The sequence below is a fragment of the Choloepus didactylus genome, chromosome 9 (assembly GCF_015220235.1).
Source record: "Choloepus didactylus isolate mChoDid1 chromosome 9, mChoDid1.pri, whole genome shotgun sequence".
Taxonomy (NCBI): Eukaryota; Metazoa; Chordata; class Mammalia; order Pilosa; family Megalonychidae; genus Choloepus; species Choloepus didactylus.
The window spans coordinates 44,649,952-44,669,031 of NC_051315.1; the positions used below are offsets into that span (position 1 = coordinate 44,649,952).

The 19,080-nt window shown below is 36.2% G+C and overlaps 1 protein-coding gene across 2 annotated transcripts in view; it reads left to right on the forward strand.

Annotated features, from left to right (window-relative positions):
- The window catches only part of GPD2 (glycerol-3-phosphate dehydrogenase 2), a 151,237-nt gene that overhangs the window by 108,286 nt on the left and 23,871 nt on the right, over window positions 1-19,080 (forward strand). For both annotated transcript variants that reach the window (XM_037849299.1, XM_037849298.1), the window contains exons 7-10: window positions 3,084-3,248; window positions 4,020-4,164; window positions 9,987-10,180; window positions 18,946-19,080. In XM_037849299.1, coding sequence (XP_037705227.1) covers window positions 3,084-3,248; window positions 4,020-4,164; window positions 9,987-10,180; window positions 18,946-19,080 — 639 coding nt within the window. The remainder of the gene's footprint in view (window positions 1-3,083; window positions 3,249-4,019; window positions 4,165-9,986; window positions 10,181-18,945) is intronic.

The window sequence follows — 19,080 nt, forward strand, 5'->3', positions numbered from 1 at the left end:
TGGGTGTCTCAGGGTAAAGGATGAATTTATGTGGGTTGGGGAAGAGGAGGTCCAACATGAATGCAAGGAGGTACGTGGATTAAACTGAATCCACTGGAAGGAAGGGGATTGTTGGGTCTAGGCATGAGCTGCTGGGCCTATGGGTAAATCAGATTACCTTCTCCTCAATTTTTAGGAGCTTGTAATACTTGTGCTTTCATTCCCCTGAGTGCATCATTGATAACCATTTCCCCTTCCCTCCCACTTACCTTAAATGGAAGTGTTCTTTGGGGCTTAAGATCAGATCTTACAAATTTCTGGGGTTTCCTTGCCCCCTACAAAGTTCTTGCCACCAAATTACTGATGTCCAAAATTTCTTTAACATGAAGCGAAGCACTCCATTCCGTAGTTAGAGATGACTTTAAATCTGAATATCTGTTTTTTAAACACATTGATTGGAATTTGACTAAATTCAGCACTTCCTGGATACCTATTCTATGCTTGGTACTAAAGAGGAAAAACAAAAAGATGAACAAGGAAGGCTTCCTGCCTTACCATTGCTGAGACAGGAGACATTTGAAGTCATACAGTAAATGCAATGGGTTGTAAGCTCTACAAGAGTAGAGATCTCCTTGTATTTTTCTCATCATTGTTTTCCCAACATTTGTCAAAATACCTAGCTCATAACAGAGCTTATTTTTTTTTGAGTGGATGGGTAAATGAATGAATATAGTATCATAAAGACTATAAAAAAGTTATGTTCACTATAGAATGTTGATCCAGAGGAAGGAGTTAACAGCATGGCCTTGGAAGGAAGCAGATAAGGAAAGACCTCATGGGGAGATATTGGTGCCACATCATGAGAGATGACTACAGCTTCCAGAAGGGCATTCCAGCCAGAAAAATTAGCATGGGCAAAGGCAAAAAGGTGTGAAACGACATGGGTGTTCAGGGAGTTACAAATAATTTGATAATCCTAGATAGTAAGAGTAATGGAAGGAGAAGAATTGACGCAATCAGGGATCCTTAAGTGAGGGCCTTCATAAATAAGTGACATGCCAGCGGGGTGCCAGGGGAGGGGGTGGAAAATAAAAACGCTAGGAACTTGCTTCTACCTCACATTTTAAACTGGGTAAATCTTATTTACCTTCAACTGTATTGGGATTTAGAAGCTAACTGGGAACTGGGGATGCAATTCTGAGTATAGAAGAAACAGAGCTTGATGAATTAAACTAATGCTGTTCCAATGAGAGAGTATATTTTAAAAATATATTAAAAAATAAGATTTTGTATTTTCAACATCAGTTTAGAGGTTTATTCCCAGCTGACTCTGTAATAGAGACACCACTTTGCAAAGGAAATCTGTCATTTACTAAATAGAATTTCTGCCTGGTTCCTTTTAACAGTGTCTTCATTTAGTATTTAAAATAGTTGATTACATGTGGCATTCTAGAAACTTGGCCTGCCTGTAAATCTTAATGGGAGAGAGTTTCCCTATCAGACTGTCAGATATTTCCCTCTAGAGTGTTTTATTGTTTTGCACTTAAATCTATCAGAAAGATTGGGTGGCGTGGGTACTATGTAATATCTTTAAAGAGGTGATCTGTAATGCAATTTTTATTTAGTTTCTTTGAACTCTGCACGCATTTCACTTTGTGGAGTATGTTTCTGTTTTAGATAGGGAGCCCTACATTAATCAAAGTGGGTTCCTTAAACTAAACTTTAAATATACCTAGTGACTATTTTAACAGCAACTTTAAGGTCATGCTTAGTTGAAAACTGGTAAGAATCGCTCCCCTTCTTTCCTCCTACTTATAGCTCAGCTACTGTTATGTTGTTTTTTCCTTCCTCTTTTCTTTGTTCTCCAATTTCATTCTATTGCTTTTTGGATAAAATAACACCTTATTCTGAAGGTTGAGGTTTAATGTATGTTCTGCACTTGATAGAGCATTTAATTTGGGGGTTCTCGGCCGATTGTATTAGTTCTGCAGTTTTAGAATAAGATGTTTGTGGGGAGGGGCAGCAGAATCTTCAGTCATTGATTCTCTGTTTATAACTTTGCCCTTTTAGCTGGAACGGATTGCTTGTGTAGTGCTTCTAGCCCTGCACAGACTGAATCACAAGGAAGAAACTTTACATAAACCATTTATACTAAACGTTTGGTATGCTGGCAACATAAATCAGCAATAATATCCATTACAAATTCATCCCTTTATCAGTATTATCTTGATAGAACTGATCCCAACGTGTGGGAATTTGAACCCTGCTTCAATACATCTAGCCCCAGGTAATTAATTATTCAGGGCACAGAGAACCTGGCCCCTGCAATGTAGAGTAATTCTTCCTGGTCAGCGTTAACTCCACTGGCAATAATAAATAGAAAAAGTCTCTGATGCCAGTATTTTAAAGTGATTAATCATCTTTCCCTCCTTCTCCTCCCCCTTGGTTTTCTTTAACTAGGATTTTCAGCCATAAATCTTTAACAATACAGGTAGGAATTGTTCTGTAATTAAATTTTGCCCTGCTTAATTTCTTACCTTTTATGCACGATTAAAAAAAAAGTTACACTTCAAGAAGCTCTTATCAGAATTCAAACCAAGAAAACTCCTTTTATAGAACGCTGAGAGATTCTCTATGGAAGTTTGCACTCTTGGTTTTGAATATTATATAGAGCACATACTCATAAAAATTGTTAATCAACACCAGTTGGGGTGTCAAATATTCAGAAGTTTTGAATTGCTTCACTTTCATGCTTATGGGGTGTCTGTATTAGGAGAAGTCTGACATATACATATGTTCCCAAACTGAGAGAATAATTATCTCTTAACTTTCAGATAATTGATGTCAGCTTTGTAGGAAAGGGATATTTTTCACCATTTTTGAGGTACACAAAATGCACTTGCCGGGTCTCAAGTGACGGCTAAAAGACCTGGCTGATAATGGCCGTGTGTTCTTAAATAGCCCCCTGTCAAGCTGACCAGCCATCATGTATATTCTGGGTGACAGGGACAGATGTGACATATCTGTTGTGACACACTTCCGTACCGTCAGACTGTGGCTCGAGGTGACTCCTGTCTTTCCTCTGGTGCTTTCCCCTGCTGCAGGACAACACAACGATGCACGGATGAACCTCGCCATTGCTCTCACCGCTGCCAGGTATGGGGCTGCCACAGCCAATTACATGGAGGTAGTGAGCTTGCTCAAGAAGGCAGACCCCCAAACAGGGAGAGAGCGCGTGAGTGGGGCCCGCTGCAAGGATGTGCTCACAGGTACGCCAAGTCCCTGGGAGGGAGGTATTTCTTAGCATCTTGCCTTGCTTATGTAATGTCTGAATTACAATTTTGGGGGTCACTTCTCATTCCGTTAAGTCAGACTTCAGAGTCATATTAGTTATATTCCTTATTGTCAGCAATGATGGGTTTAACGTGAAAATTGCCCTTTGTGTTAAATAATGATAATAATAACAGATACCCACAAAATACCCACAGCTATGAATGCATTCTGTTTTCTTTACAAAAGCATGTTATTAATAAGACTAAACAAATGTGCCACATTTCAAGGTTTCATTCAGGTAACATAGGCACTGCATTTCCTTGTGAAAATCCATCACCTTTAACTTTGATGATTTTCATGTTTGTCCTGGTTCTATGACCATTTAGGCAAAGCTTTAAAATTACGTTATTTCATTGAACAAAACCCACACTTTGAACTATATTGTCTCACAGCAATGCTGTTCATGAATTTTAGTTTCCAGGAGAAAACTGCTCATTTGCTTATCACCCTTTCTTCCTCGATGCTGGACGCTTCACAAAATAGACTGAGCGCCGAAATAACAAAGTGGCATGCTTTTCTTTCTTCAGTTTGGACTTGTTTTTACTCAAATGTGAACCTTTTTTTGGCTTTTCAATAACTCTGGCTGCTCGTCACTTAGTGTGGTATCGAGTCCCCTTCGCCATATGTTAATAGATGAATTAATAATCCACAGCTTCAGTGAGCAGAGAAACAAATGGGTGTGTGATTGCTGCTGCTTTCTTTCACAGGGCAGGAATTTGATGTGAGAGCCAAATGTGTTATCAATGCTACCGGACCTTTCACAGACTCGGTACGCAAAATGGATGACAAGAACACGCCTGATATCTGCCAGCCGAGTGCTGGAGTTCACATCGTGATGCCTGGCTACTACAGGTAACTGTTTCCACCTGGTGGTTGTAGCCAGAGAACGGTGGCACAAGAGACGGTGTATATTTAATGTATTCTTCTAGCACACCTTTCTTATAAAAAGTGGTCTAGCTCGATGTTCAAAATGAGGAGAAATTAGAAAAGAACCCTTCCAAGACATAAAACGCAAACCAGGCTTCAGAATTTCTTAGCCATTTATGGCAGTACTCGTTTCTAGGGGTTAGTGATTTAGGATCTGTCCATCTTTGTACTTTGCCAGTACAGTCACCTTCAGAGAGTAAGTGTTCAGTTTATTGAATTGTAGTTTTAAGTAAAACATTAAAAATTAATGTAGCAAAATTTGGGTATTCTGCTTCTGAAAGAGTGAGCCATTTAGGTGTTCCTAGTTTTATAACTTTAGATGGTGTTTTTAAAAAGATTATAACAAGTAACAACCAGATATAAATTCTAACCTATCAAATTGACAAGGATAATTGGGAGTGGAGAAATGGGTAGGGATAGAGATGAAATAAGAATAGCTATTAATTGAAAATCATTTAACCTGGGTGATGGGTACATAAGGGTTCACTGTATAGTCTCTACTTTTGTATATGCTTGAAATTTTTACTAATTAATTAAAAAAATATATATATGGTTTTGGCTAAGAAATTATTACCCATAATAATCATTTTAATGACATCTGTGAAAATAATTTATATGGCAATGCTTCCACCAAATACACTTCTACTGAGAAAAATATTAAATAGCATTTTTTTATCCACCCATTTCCAAGGCCTCCCTATCTCATTTTCCAAATGTCTACATTTAGATGATCATGAATATTTTTACTCTGAAGTGGCTAAACCAAGTTACTTTCAGTCTTGAAAATAAAAATTTATGCATTTGTTTCTAATAGATTTTAAAAACTGTTAACCAGAAGAAGTTTAGTTCAAATGAAAAGAAGAAAAATAAATAAATGTAAATGTTGCATATTTTTCTTGTGTCTAGAGAGGTTTTCAACAATAGCACAAAATGCAATTGTATACATTTGTTCTATGTTGGATTAAAAATATCTGAGGCCAGCCATTTTATAAGTTTCGTTTTGTTTTTTTAACTTCTTAAGAATAAAGATGTAATACCTAAACTGTGGACATACACATCAACATAATCCCTTATATTTTTTAGATCCTTACTAGGTTCAGCATATTCTCCTGTGTATTATGTGTCATGTTTCCTTCACTGTCATCCTGGAATGTCAGGGGATACTTATTATTTCCCAGTATTCCCTTGGGACCTTATGTTAATTCTGTCACTTAATAATTGCATTCTTGGAACAAGTCATTTTTCCCTGTGAGCCTTAGTTTTCTCGTCATTAAGATGGGAAGACATTTTGCTCTTGAATAGCGCACAGACAAAAGGACGGTACTGAGTAGGTTAAAGTGATATCTTGGTATAAAGCTTCCTGGGTTTGTTCATCACTTTACCTCTTGCTTACTGGGTGGCCTTGGGCAAGCTACTTCTTTGAGCTTTTCAGATTCCTTACCGCATGATCATACCTAAGTTATATATTTTAACAAGGATCTTTGCTAAAGATAATCTTTAACAATTCCGGAACAGTGTCTGGCACATGATAGTACCTAATGCATATTTTTCAATGACTTCTATTAACCTTTTTGTATAACTTGCCCAAACTAGATTATTGCTTTTTTTAAATGAAATTTTTAATATAACTTTTGTAATATTTTTTAAATTGATAATTTTAAAGATGAAAACAAAATGTGATTCTCATCTTTACTGCCCAGATAACCCCTGTAGACAGAAAAAAAAAAGGTAAATAAAGGTAAAATAAGTGTATGATGAGAAAATTCAATCACTATAGAAATGCACAAACTAGAAAAATGCAAACTGAAAAGTGAAAATCTCTCTCATCTCCCACAATCTCCTGGGTTCTTCTCTGGTAATTGGTAACACTTTCTTTTGATTCCTTCCATAAAATTTTATGTTTCTTCTTGTACAAATGTATATCCTTTAAGAATTTTTACATGAAAGGGATCATACAATATGCCTTGTTATACTTGGGTATAATATTTTCAAAATAAAATTCCTTTCTTAAATTCTAAAAAATCATCATTAGCTTAGACTCTCCCCCATCAATCCTGAAGGTGTTTGTAGATGGTCTCATTCTACTTTATATCCCCATTTAGTCCCATGAGCTACAACTACAGATCCTGTTGGAAACCTTAGGTGGAATCTGCAGTCCAATTCCCATTCAGACCGTTTCAGATGAGCCCCTTGGCTTTGGTTTGGTGACCTGAATCAAGGGTTTACCCCTCTTTCCACACTGCCCTTCAGGTATCTATAGCCCTGGCACCCCATAGGTACGGTTTTGCTCTCCATATCAAGTCATTGTTTTGGGTGAAGCAGGGGATCTAAGACTGAAATGACTCTTGGGGCTCATCAGTCTATCACGCTCGGCAGTTACAGCTCCAGGGTTTTGACGAGGTGCTTCTGGGGCTGCTCTCGAATTGGCTGATGATAAGATGCAATGAGTTCAGTAGCCGTTAATTTTTTGCTTGTGGACAGCTAAGTTAAGAGTGAGGACCAGGTGTGCACTGTATTTTGTTGGACTGTTATCAGATGTATCTTTAAGGCATTTATTAAGCTTGTTATGACCCTAGCTAACATTCCACATGTGGAATTATCTTATTCCATGGCAGTGCTGTTTATGGGGGTTGTTTTAATTTCAGAAAACCAAAAACACAGAAATAATTTTATAATAAAGGTACTCTTTAGTTTACATTAAGAACAAGTCTGTAATTTTCATCAGAGTTGTGGCTAGTTGCTTTTACAGAAGCAGCAGCCATACCCCAAATTATGTGAAAAAAATCATGTCTCCACTGATGCTTTTTACTACTAAGAGGTCAATTTTTTTTCTCTATAAAGTGTATGCATACTGTCATCTCTGACACTGATTGCAAAATAGTTAACAATAAATTGATTTCAGTTTAAATAAGGGCACTTCAGGAAAGCAGTGGTCAGCATGGAAAAAAATGTTCGTTGCATTTAATCCTAGATACACAAAAATTAGCAGCAGATTTTTCCTCCTGATATCAAATGAATCATGCATTGCCACATTGTATATGCTATTAGTATTGTTGATACCCATTTTCAAACTTTAGTGTGGCCTTGCAGAACTAATCGTAAGACAACAAACTTTTCTTTAGGGGAGAGTTATGCATTAGGAGATTTCAAACTGATGAAAGGTATTTCCAAGAGGATTCTAAAAGTGTTATACCATTCATTAATGGCTTTGTCTTCCCTCTGTGCTTGTTAATTTTATGTTTGACACATATGTCTTCACTTAAGCAGTTGCTTCTCTACAGTTTCCAGTTATGTGTGTGTTGGTAACCATCACCTTCACCTTTTAAACTGCTTTTATTGCATTGAAAGGTTTTAAAGGGTTCCGTAGGTTGTGCTTTTCTACCAGTATTTCATGTCTAGTTTGCTGAATGTTACAATTTTATGCTCAAGTTCATCAAGTTTATTGAGTTATTTAGGTACCTCATATGATATCTTGTCCATAAAATGATCCTAGTTAATGTATATTAACATATAATTTGTTTCTTAAATGTTGCACTCTGTAATTCACCCTTTTGTTTCAATATAGCCCTGTTTATCAAATCTAATGCTTGAATCCTGAGTGAGTTAACTTTAAATCCCAAAGCAACTGATTTAAGGGCATATCACCCCAGAATCAAATAAGGTGCTTATAGAGCACATGATAACCGGTTTCTCTTAAGACTTTTAGAGAGTTTTATGACAAATACAAAGAGATAAATAGTCATGGGAAACCAAAAATATTCAATAGTTGTAGTTTTCAATAGATGAGAGTGAAAGTAAAATTATTTCCTTTAAGTAACCCTAAGTGAAGGTGGGATCTTAGCTAAAGGTTTTCTTAGCATTTGCTAAATGAAGCACTATGGCCCCCTCTCTTGGGTGTCTCTCAAGTAGACTGTAAACTGGTTTCTTTCCACAAAGGCTTAGCAGGCATGGCAGGCATTTCCCGGGGCTGAGGGAGCTTTGTAAAGAAAGACTAGTATGCCTTGTGGTTTAAGAAGATGCATTAACTACGCCACTTGAGATTTCCTTTGTATTAAAAAAAAATTCCTGGTTTGCTTTTAAGCAGTTCTTTGTGTCTCATCCTTATGCTTTTGAGTCGGTCTGTTTTTTTCCCACCACAAGTTTTATTTTTTGGGAATGATAAGCAAACTTGACTGTATGCCCTTTTTTAATTCTTTATAGAGAAGTTGTGGGTTTACAGAACAATCATGCATAAAATACAGGTTTCCCATAAACCACCCTATTATTAACACCTGGCATTGGTGTGGAACATTTGTTACAATTTATGAAAGTACATTTGTATAATTGTACTATTAACTATAGTTCATGGTTTAAGTTAGAATTCACTTTGTGTAGTGCAGTTCCATGGAGTTTTTCTTTTTTTTTTTAAATTTTATTCTGTTACCATATATACAACTTAACATTTCTCCTTTTAACCACATGCAGATATATATTTCAGTGCTGTTAATTATGTTCACAATGTTGGGCTACCATTACCAGAACATTTCCATCATTCCGAATTGGAAACCTGTGCCCTTTTGAATTTGTGTGTAAGAAGGATTTCTTGAAATTTATTCAAACCAAATAGAATTGTGTTTCCTATTTAAGAACTTGTATTAAAAGAAGCAAAAATAAATTTCTAGAAAATACTTTTAACGTTTGCTTAATATGAGAATTCAGTCAAAGTGAAACAGCTAACTGAAGATTTGTATTTGAATATGACACTTTCAAGTTCCTCCCACCCCCTTAACAACTTCTTCAAATTTCTTTGAATGGTTAACAAATGCTACAGTTTCTAATGCTTTAAAAACAAAATCTGACAGGTGTTGTTAATGTTTATTTTCAGTTGCCTTTTCAGGCATGCTTTATAATTTGGTTTTAAAATGTTAAGTATGTGTCAATGAAAGTTCTTGACTAATATTTTGGATGATTTTATAAAACCTGTCAGAAAAGCCACCCTTTAACCTTGAATTAATAGTGTAATACCCTAGTGTCTTCTGTCTGTTTAAGCATTTTCATTACTGAGGTATTCCTTTCCCTTTTGACCTTATCATTGCACATTGTTATTTAGGTAGTAGTAGAGAGCTGAGCCCTTTTCTCATGGATGCACTTCTTTAGATTTCTGTAACTATGAAATAAAGTAAAAAATCCCATATTTGGTGAAGTGGCACGAGTTCATCTAGGCACAAAGGAGTAAGGAGCTTTTTGATTACATTTTGGTTTTTAGAAACTTAGACATTTCATTTTCTCGTGTACTTCTGAGACCTTCCACTGAAAGATGTGCCAAATGTCAAATGTCCCAGGAAAATACTTTTCATAGACTTGAAAAAGTTTGAAGAGATATCCTTAATTGACCATCATAAAAGAAATTATAGACATTTATCCTGCTGACATTATCTGATGTGAATGGTCCAAGGGGTTTAAAAACCAAAGCCACTTGGAAGTTGAGGTCCACTCTTTAAATTAAACTTATGTTACTGAGGTGGGAAGGGGTCGTTCTGCTGGGAAATATTATCGTCACACTTGTTCCATTCTTTTTTTTTTTAAACACAAATTTCTATTTTTTTCTTTTAGGAATTTCTAGATTAGGATAAGGGCAGTAAAAGTAATAATTCATTTTTTTCATGTTTGCTTCCTTGAGAATTAGTGAATGTAGTAGTTTGGAGGATACAAAGTAAGGTTAAACTTCTGCTAATTTAAAAAATAAATAACCCTTCTTTTTACCTCAGCCCAGAGAACATGGGACTTCTTGACCCCGCCACCAGTGATGGAAGAGTTATTTTCTTCTTACCCTGGGAAAAGATGACTATAGCTGGCACTACCGATACCCCAACTGATATTACAAACCATCCAATTCCTTCGGAAGAAGATATCAACTTCATTTTGAATGAAGTGCGTAACTACCTGAGTTGTGATGTTGAAGGTAACCCATGCATTCCTTTAAGTTTTCCCCTCTCTTTATCTTCCAAACGATTCCAGCTCTTACTGAGCAAATGTGACTTGAGAAGAGCCAGTTTACTTCCTTCCTGGGCATTTTAACTTGGACGTGTCATATAATGAACTTGTCATATAATGAATTATTTTATACTCAGTAGTTCCGGAAGTGCCACAACTTTATCTTTCTTTGTTTCTGAATTCAGTTAATGGCCTCTCCATCCATCTAGTCACCTAAGCTAGTAATGGCATGCTTATCTCTGTGGTTCTTTCTCTGTCCACGTCAAGTCTAATTCCTACCACTTCTTACTATGAGGAATCTTGTGAATCGCTCCCGCTTCATTGCCCTGGCTCACACCTGTGACATTTCTCACTGGAGCAGTTGCATTCACCCTCTAATTGGCCTCCCGGGGTCAGGTCTCTGGCCCCACCCAGTATGATCCTTCCATCAGAGCTCTCTTTCTAATGCACAGTTGTGATTGTCACTTCCCTACACAAAAATAACCCTTTGTTGTCTCATCATTGACTTTCGGAAAAATTCTAAACTATCTTGCATGGAATATAAGGCTTTTCACGACTTTATATTCAAATACGCCCCTCCATACTTTCTGTGGTCTGATCTTACTGTATTACTCATCAGTTCCATATTAGGCCATACACATTTAAACCTTCTTCCAGTGTCTAGATTGAAGCCTTGCTCTGTCATTCCCTTTCTCACAACTTCTCATCTTGGTAAAATATTACTTATATTTCAGAGACGACCTATCATCTGTAATGCCATAGGACACTGGACATACTTCTAGTGTGTCATCTTATAGGTCATAATGTATTCTCACTTGAGAGTAAGGATTCTTTATTCAACTACAAAGCTTGCTGTCTATCTGGTACACCCCTCATGATTGTTTTGAATTAAAATGAATGAATTATTAACAGGTGCTTACAGGTTTTTTGAGCCTGGTAGCAGTTTGAAGATCTTGCTGTGTTAATCAAATAGACAAATTTTAGATTTTGAAAATCTGATTATCTTCATCTGTTTATATCAGGAATCTTCTATAATCTTGTGCAGATACTATTTTAGGCTTGATGTGATGTACTCACACCTGAATCTTTTCCCCTAAATAGTTTTTTTGATGTGTCATCATATATTTACAAACAAAGCAAACAAAATGCTTTTAAAAACAGTTTAGGTGAATCTCCTAGTTTAATTGATTAAGCCATGTTTTGTTGTCTTAGTTGCTTCTAATATAAAGTGCTGACTATGATTTTACTCTTTTAGTAGTTTCTTTGGATATCTGATGTCTATAAAAATAGTATAAATATATTAAATACATGTAGTTGAAATCTATGTGGCTAATGTTTATACTCACACATGCTCACTTACTAGGGAAATAATCATGTCTTGTTTAATATCCATTTTATCTATATTTAAATACTCAAGGTACATTGCAGTTTAGTTTGATAGCTTTTTTTTTTTTTTCCCTTTGCCATCTAGGAGAAACATCAACATCTGGGTATGATTGTTTTTCAATGTATTGATTAATGTTAATGAATCCTGCTTCATTTCATATTCATCTGAGTTAAATATTTATTAAAACTGGGTTTATATGTGGACCCTAAAATCAGGAATTTTAGATTCTTGGAGCAAGAAATAAAATTAATTCAAGAGCAAAGATCTATATGCTGACAGCTTCCAAATTCTTAAAATTCAGATATGTTAAGGATGAGTAATCCAACTGCTTATATATACCGAGTGGTTGGATGTGCTGGGAGCAGGTGTGGGTTCCCGAAGGCTCCTGGCACCTGCATCATAGGTGGGAATCTCCACCACTAAACGAGCCCTGAGCCATAACAGACGGTGGGTGCTGCCCCCTTCACTTTCATCCTATGAATAGGTGGAAGACTTGCAAATTAATGGTGGGACCTGGCTGGTCCACAAGGATCTTTTCAAGTAGCCTGCCTTTTGGTAGTCAGGGAATTGGTGAAACTAACCAAGAGTTATTGTCATACCTGATTATTGAGAAAAGTATTTGGAATTAATATCTAAGCATTGCTAATCAGGTCTTTCTCCTGGCAGTCGGGACAATTTGAGATTAAGAGCTCTCCAGGTTGCAAATACCCAGGGTAAAAGACAACAACTCATTCATATACTTCATTTTTTCCCCTGTGCCTACCATCTAACATGCCTTTCCAATTTATAAGCATATTCTTTTTAAAAATAAATAAATAAATAAATAAATAAATAAATAATAAATATACAAACAAACTACATTTCTTTATAGCTTCTTTTCATCTTTATTTCTAATTGATCGAAGTTCTCATGTTTGAGGAAATATCCTGGGTCTTGATACAGACTGTCAGTTAACTAAAGTATGTCAGTATCTCAACTAAGTACATTTGAATCCATAATTTCTGTAAAGAATTTTGGTGAATTTGGTGAAACTTGATATTCTCTTCTACATGGATGAAATGTGAGAGGGCTTAGTTAGCTTCAGGCACCTTTGCTATACATAATTGAATATTTATACTTACCTATAATGGATTAGTCATGCTTTATTTTTTAAAACTGTGCTATTATTGAGCACTTTTTATGTCAAACATTCTACTAAGCACATTGCCTGTATTCTTTCTGTGAATCCTTATAACATCCTTCTGAGTTATATTTTTACTTCCCACTTGATAGATGAAGAAACTGAGACCCAACAACTTTAAATTTTGTGTCTAGGGTCAAATAACTCATTAGTGTTGGAGCTGTGATGTGAGCACAAGTCAATCTGTCTCCAGTGCCTGTGCTTCTAAATTCTGAGCAGTACTCTGGTAGTTCTGCATTTCATAATGTGATATTATTTTCACTAGGGAGTGGATTAAGTCTATCAATTCATTTCATGGAAGCTGCTAGACAGCTTCAGAATGACAGTGACCTTTACTCTCAACTGGCCTTATTTGGATTTGAATGTTAAACTAGAGGAGGTTTCATATCTCATAACTAATCCCTTGGGTCATCCAGTTTTCTCTACAGATTAAAAAAAAAAAAAAAAAAAAAAACAGATTGGTTTAGATTCTAGAGTAATAGGTTTTGAAATGTTTTACATTCACCAGGGCTGAAATCATGATTTTGAAAGGATTTATTAAATAGATGAATAAGTAAAATTCTGACAACAGTTTCTGAGCCTCCCCAAATGGCTATACCCTTAAGAAAAGAAAAAGTGTCAAATCTTAACACTCCATGCTGTTCACAGCAGCTGCCACACTTCTGCAAAATGCGCCGGAACAATTCTGAAAAGCATTTTGCCTCTTGGAAATAAGACCATGTCTTCTTTTACAATTTAGAAAGCTTTCCATTCACAGGCTGAATTTTCTAGATTACTTGTTTGTTCTTTTCTGAAATGGGTAATTGATAGTTCTATGGTTTGTATTGAGTTAGGAAGAAAAATGATCTTTTGAAAAATGTATCATTAAGTCTGCTATGTGTAGGTTAATCAGAAGGATGCAGGGGCTAAACTAAGCTATGACTCTTGAGAGAGACAGAAGATTTGCTGAGTGCTTTATCCATGTAGTTTTTTTGGAGTGCTTCTCTAGGCACTTTCTCTAGTTGTACACAGGTTTTCACATATGCAATTAGTAGTGTTTATAGATTGCCTGTTATTCAATTAACAACTGAGCTGGCCGTATCAACTCACTGCAGACCTGCCTTTTCCCTGCCAAAGATTGTACCAGGGTTATCGACTTACACAGGCTTGGATGTCTTCCAGCTGTTTAATTATAATGTCATGCGCTTTGCTTTTCCTAGTTTCATTAGTTTATAAATGTAATATGGTATCTTATTTCTGTGATTAACACTTCATTTCAGCGGGCTAAACATGCTGGTAGAGAAGTATTGATTTCTGACACTATTTCTCCTGTGTTCATTTAACTATTTCCACTTCCCTTTTATTAATTTTTTTAAAAGTGACAAACATGAGAAAGAACACCCCAAAACATGTGCCCAAATAGTTAATGTGAAGCAAAACCACACATATTTAGCTCTTAGTTGTCATTTCCTGTGGGCTTCATTTTCTATTACTATTAAAAACAAACACTTGTATTGCAAGGTTTTTAAAAGGTTTCATAATTTGAAACAACCACCATCACACTTAGTTTTTCAACCAGCTGTGGAAAATGTCTATATGCAACTTACTGTTCATATTGTATATTAAATTGCATCAATGTACTAAATTTATATCTTAACATATTTTTTTTAATACTAAAACCTGAATGAGTTATTTATTCGGAATGTAATAAGAATGATTCTTAAACATGATGCTAGAAGGACTATTTTTTTTCTCACTATCCTTTTAAAATATTGCCAAGTAGTTCTATAAAGTCTCTGCCAACATTGAACTAATGAATACTAGAGAATACAGGGGTAGGTTCCTGTGTAATTCTGGTCACAATATTTTTGTCAACCAATCAGCACATAACCTTATTTTTTGTGTTTCTGTTTAAAGACACGTGACTTAATATATATTGTTGCTTCATTAACATTGAACTCACGGTGAACAACATGATGATTCAGGCTTCCCTAATACATATATTTTCTCCATGAGGCACATCACAGACTTCTTGCTTTATTGCAACACTGGACAACACTTTAGCACTATGCTTGGGGGCCATTTAAACAGCAAAATCATCAACAAAAGCTCAAAAATGTGAAAAATGTGGCACTAAGTATGCTGTGAAAAGGACACTTGTTTACAGTATGTGAGGTGAAACAAGAAGGCAGAGTGTTTGTTGCCTTGTTCACCTCAGCTGGGAACCTGCATTTCGGACAACTCACCATTTTTGCCACTTTGTGCATATCTGTGGATGAGCACGAAAGTGCTGGGTGTGTTGATTTGGGGGTTACAAATAAATTTTAGCAATTTGTGGAATATGCAAATCCAGAATCCATGACTAACAAGTCAGCGGTATTTTTATATACTCTTGAGGTCCTCTATGGGTTTAACACCTGGGGAATTGGCTCTTAAAAAAAAATCAACTGGGCGTCCTATGGGTGAACCACTGTAATAAGTGCTATTTAACAATAGATTTTTCTCAATTTTGTTTACTGGTAGTTTTGTTTCCTTTAATTTTGTTTTATTTTAATTGTTCCTTTATTTTGAAAGGGAATATACAATTGTTTAAATATATGGTCATTAGAAACCTTACATGAAGTCTATACAAAGTCTAGCGTATTGGGTTGGGGGCCAAATATTACTGCTTTTGCTTTTGTAATGTCAGGTCTTAAAGTTTGACATGAAAGTCAGAAAACACTTTAATATTCACTTAGTATTTGTTGATCACTATACTATTTATTGTATCTACTTGATACAGTATTTGGAATATTGAGGAAAGAGTTAAGAAATATTAGTATCGATACTCTAATGTTGGTTCTTCCTCAGTTGCAACATGGTTGCCACAGTTTCAGGCAGAATTAGAATATATCATACAATTCTCTATTCTGACTATTCTGCTGCTTTTGAATCTCTTTCCTGAGAGTATTTTAGGGTTTAACAGTATTTAAGGTTTCCACTGTGGATAAATAGGTGATAAAGAGAGAAACCACTTAGCTCATTTAGTTGCTGTGTTTTATATATGAAGTTAGTTAGAATTAATGTCTCATGTGTGTAGTATAGCTATGCTGTGACTCATGGAAATAGAATATACCAATGGCCCTGACCAGACATTGCTTAATTTGGGTGGTGGGGAGGTACAAGCTTTTCATTCTGCTGCAAATAGCATTTGAATAATACATAAAATTCATTAAATCTTAAGTTTGGAAGGGAAGTGATAGATAATCTGGTCTAATAGTATAAAATTGCCACAGGCCATAAAGATTGATTCATATTTTAGATACTATTTGATTATCCTTAAATGTATCTTTTTAAATAAATAAATTCAACTGCAACATTGGTCTACTATAATTCTCAGACTAAAAAGCTGAATGTTAAGATCTCAAGCAAAGGAAACTCAAGTTCTTAACACATTATGAACTCTTCCTGATAGTCTTTCCCTTCCCTTCCCTTCCCTTCCCTTCCCTTCCCTTCCCTTCCCTTCCCTTATCATTTCCAGAAGTATGGATTTAAATTGTTATTAGTACATGTAATTTTTTCCTTAATATTCTTCTATTAATATAAACCTTAACTGTTTTAAGTTCAGTCTTTTTCATTTAGACAACACAATTTCATAAGTGTTACACAATTAAAACAGAAAAGATAAAGTATTTGCCATGAAGATTATTTGCATATGCTTAAAATTATCTTGGGAAAGCCTAAATTTTCCATCACATATTTTAAAAATAAGTCAGGAGGTTTTAAGAGTTGAAACCAAATTCCTGATCAGTGTGGCTACCTAAGGAATTTCACAGATAAACTCTAGGAATTGTGTGGTAACCACAATGACGTTGTAAGTGGGTTGGCTAGGTTTTATTTTTGACTCAGAGGGCAATGTGAACTCTAATGGAAAATATTGGTAACTTCCTAGTTAAGTTTTTTTTTTGTAATAATGAACACACTTTGCTTGATTTGTGTTGAGGTTTTCCAAAACATTTGGAATTGCATGGATCTGGAATTAAGCCCTATTCTACAGAAGCCATTGGGATTAAACATATTTAAGAGAATGTGCAAATCAGAGGGACAGATCTAGGAATGGAATCCCAGCCTTAAGACTCCCACGGAGTCTCCAACCACTTAACAAGAGTGAGAAGCCTCAGGCTTTCCTCACCAGTTATTTTTGTTTCTTCCCCCTTTGTTTCAGTTACACTGTTTGGTTATGAGTTTGATTAAACAGCCCCAAAGAGGTATACGGGCCTCTCTTCTTTCAGATTACAGTCGTGGTATACGGGCCTCTCTTCTTTCAGATTACAGTCGTGCTGAGTATGGCCCTTAAGAAGCTTTATTAAAATATCTCAGATTTACCTTGGTTTAATTTATCTTTTCCAAAAATCTATTTTGCATTGGAGATCAAGATGGAAGGAGTATCTATCATCTAATATGACTTGTTTTTAGAGTCTCTTCCCTAAGTTAGGTCAGGCTCTTTTTGTAGGGCTATTCTAATCCTTTCAAGGAGTCTTTATGATTCCTTACACAAAGATCCTGCTAGATGAATACCTGAATACCTCAAGGACTGCTGTGTACAGATATACAGGTTGTTCACTGTACAAGCATACATGACCAAGGGGTGAGTGAGGGCTCAAATCCATCCTGCCCTCTGCTCACAAAACTATACTCGCTGTGTGGGATTTACTAATTTGAACCAAGGCAAGCTATGGGCTGATAGAGGTACTGATAATTCTGTGCTATATAAAAAATATTTCCTTAACCTTCCAATAATTTGAAACTCAAATTGTATCAACTTGTCTTATGATTTGATTTTCAAAACCACATGCTGTCAGTTCTTCATACCATATGGGTAATGTCTGGGAGTAGGAGGAAAAAGGAGGTCACCCGTACCCAACCATGGCTGAAGCAAAATTGCACTCCCTTCTCTATTATAAAGGGATGGATTAACTAGTTTACCAAGATAGTGCAGCGGGACCAGGTAGTCATTTACCTCCCTGAAGTTTCCCTTACTAGGCAGCTACTGGATTGGTGCACAAGGTCAGCTCCCTGAGGTAGGGAGGAAAAGAGCCCAACCATCCTTCATGTTGATCTGCATGAAAAAGTGTAGATTCTGGAAATTCTGCTCTTGGGTCTTGCCTTGGCCCCTGATGTTAGACTAGAACCACAGCTTGGCTATTCTCAGCCATTTTTAAGGCCAGTAATGAGTGCTATTCAGCAGCTGCCTTACTCTCTTACAAACTTCATCAATTCTTGATATAGATGGGTAATTGTATTTTGGCAAGGATACTGAAGAAAATTTATATGGTTTCTTAATTTGAGTCTTGAAAGAAGTTCCACGTGATATTCCAAAAGTACTGTGTACCTGCGGGGAGGAGCCAGTATACCTGCTTTAGGGGCAGTTATAAAGTAAGTAGAATGAGAAATGGAAAAAGGTAAGATACGGAAATTGTCAGCAGGTGCGAGACAGTGTAACTTGGTTGGTAAGAACGTGGACTTTGGAGTCAGAAAGTAGATTCCAATCCTGCTCCATCATTTGTAAGATGTGTCTTCAATCTGTTTTCTCATCTGTACGGTGAAAGCAATAATAACTGATGTTATGGGGCCTTGTGAGATTCAGTGAGATGAGATGTGTTATGTTAAGTGCTTTGCAGAGTGCTCGGCCTGCTGTAGTTGCTCACTAAGAGGCTGGTGGTAACGATGAGGCAAGAAAATGTCCTGTTACAGGTCCATGTGCTTCTGGAGGTTTGTTTGCTTAATTTAATAAGAATCTTTGTCTTCTCTGGGAAGAGATAACAAGATGTATTCTAAAAGGAAACTTAGCAAGTCATAAGACTCTTGGTTGTTTGTTTTTCTTTTTTGTTCTTTTTAACTGTCTGCTCCAGGTCACACTTGCTGGAGGGTTGCTAGAATTTGTTCCTTTTGCTTTCTCTTTGGGTTCAGTGTCAATGTTTTTAAAGTTTTCTTTTCTGCTTTTTTCATGGAGTTTAGTTTTGTAACAAAACAATTCATTCTTTATCCAGTTTTCACCTATCCACTTAATTCTTATGTTTAAAAATGTTTTTTTTTTCCCCTTTCATATGTTCCTCTTACTGAACTCTAGCCTGCTTCTTAACTATTTCATACTATTTTGGAATGGTTTTGACTAATCCTCTTACCCCTGTGCATTGATCGTGACCAGTGAGAAGAGGGGATGTCCTGGCAGCATGGAGCGGTATTCGCCCCCTCGTTACAGATCCCAAGTCTGCAGATACTCAGTCGATCTCCAGGAATCATGTTGTTGATATCAGCGAGAGTGGCCTTGTCACTATAGCAG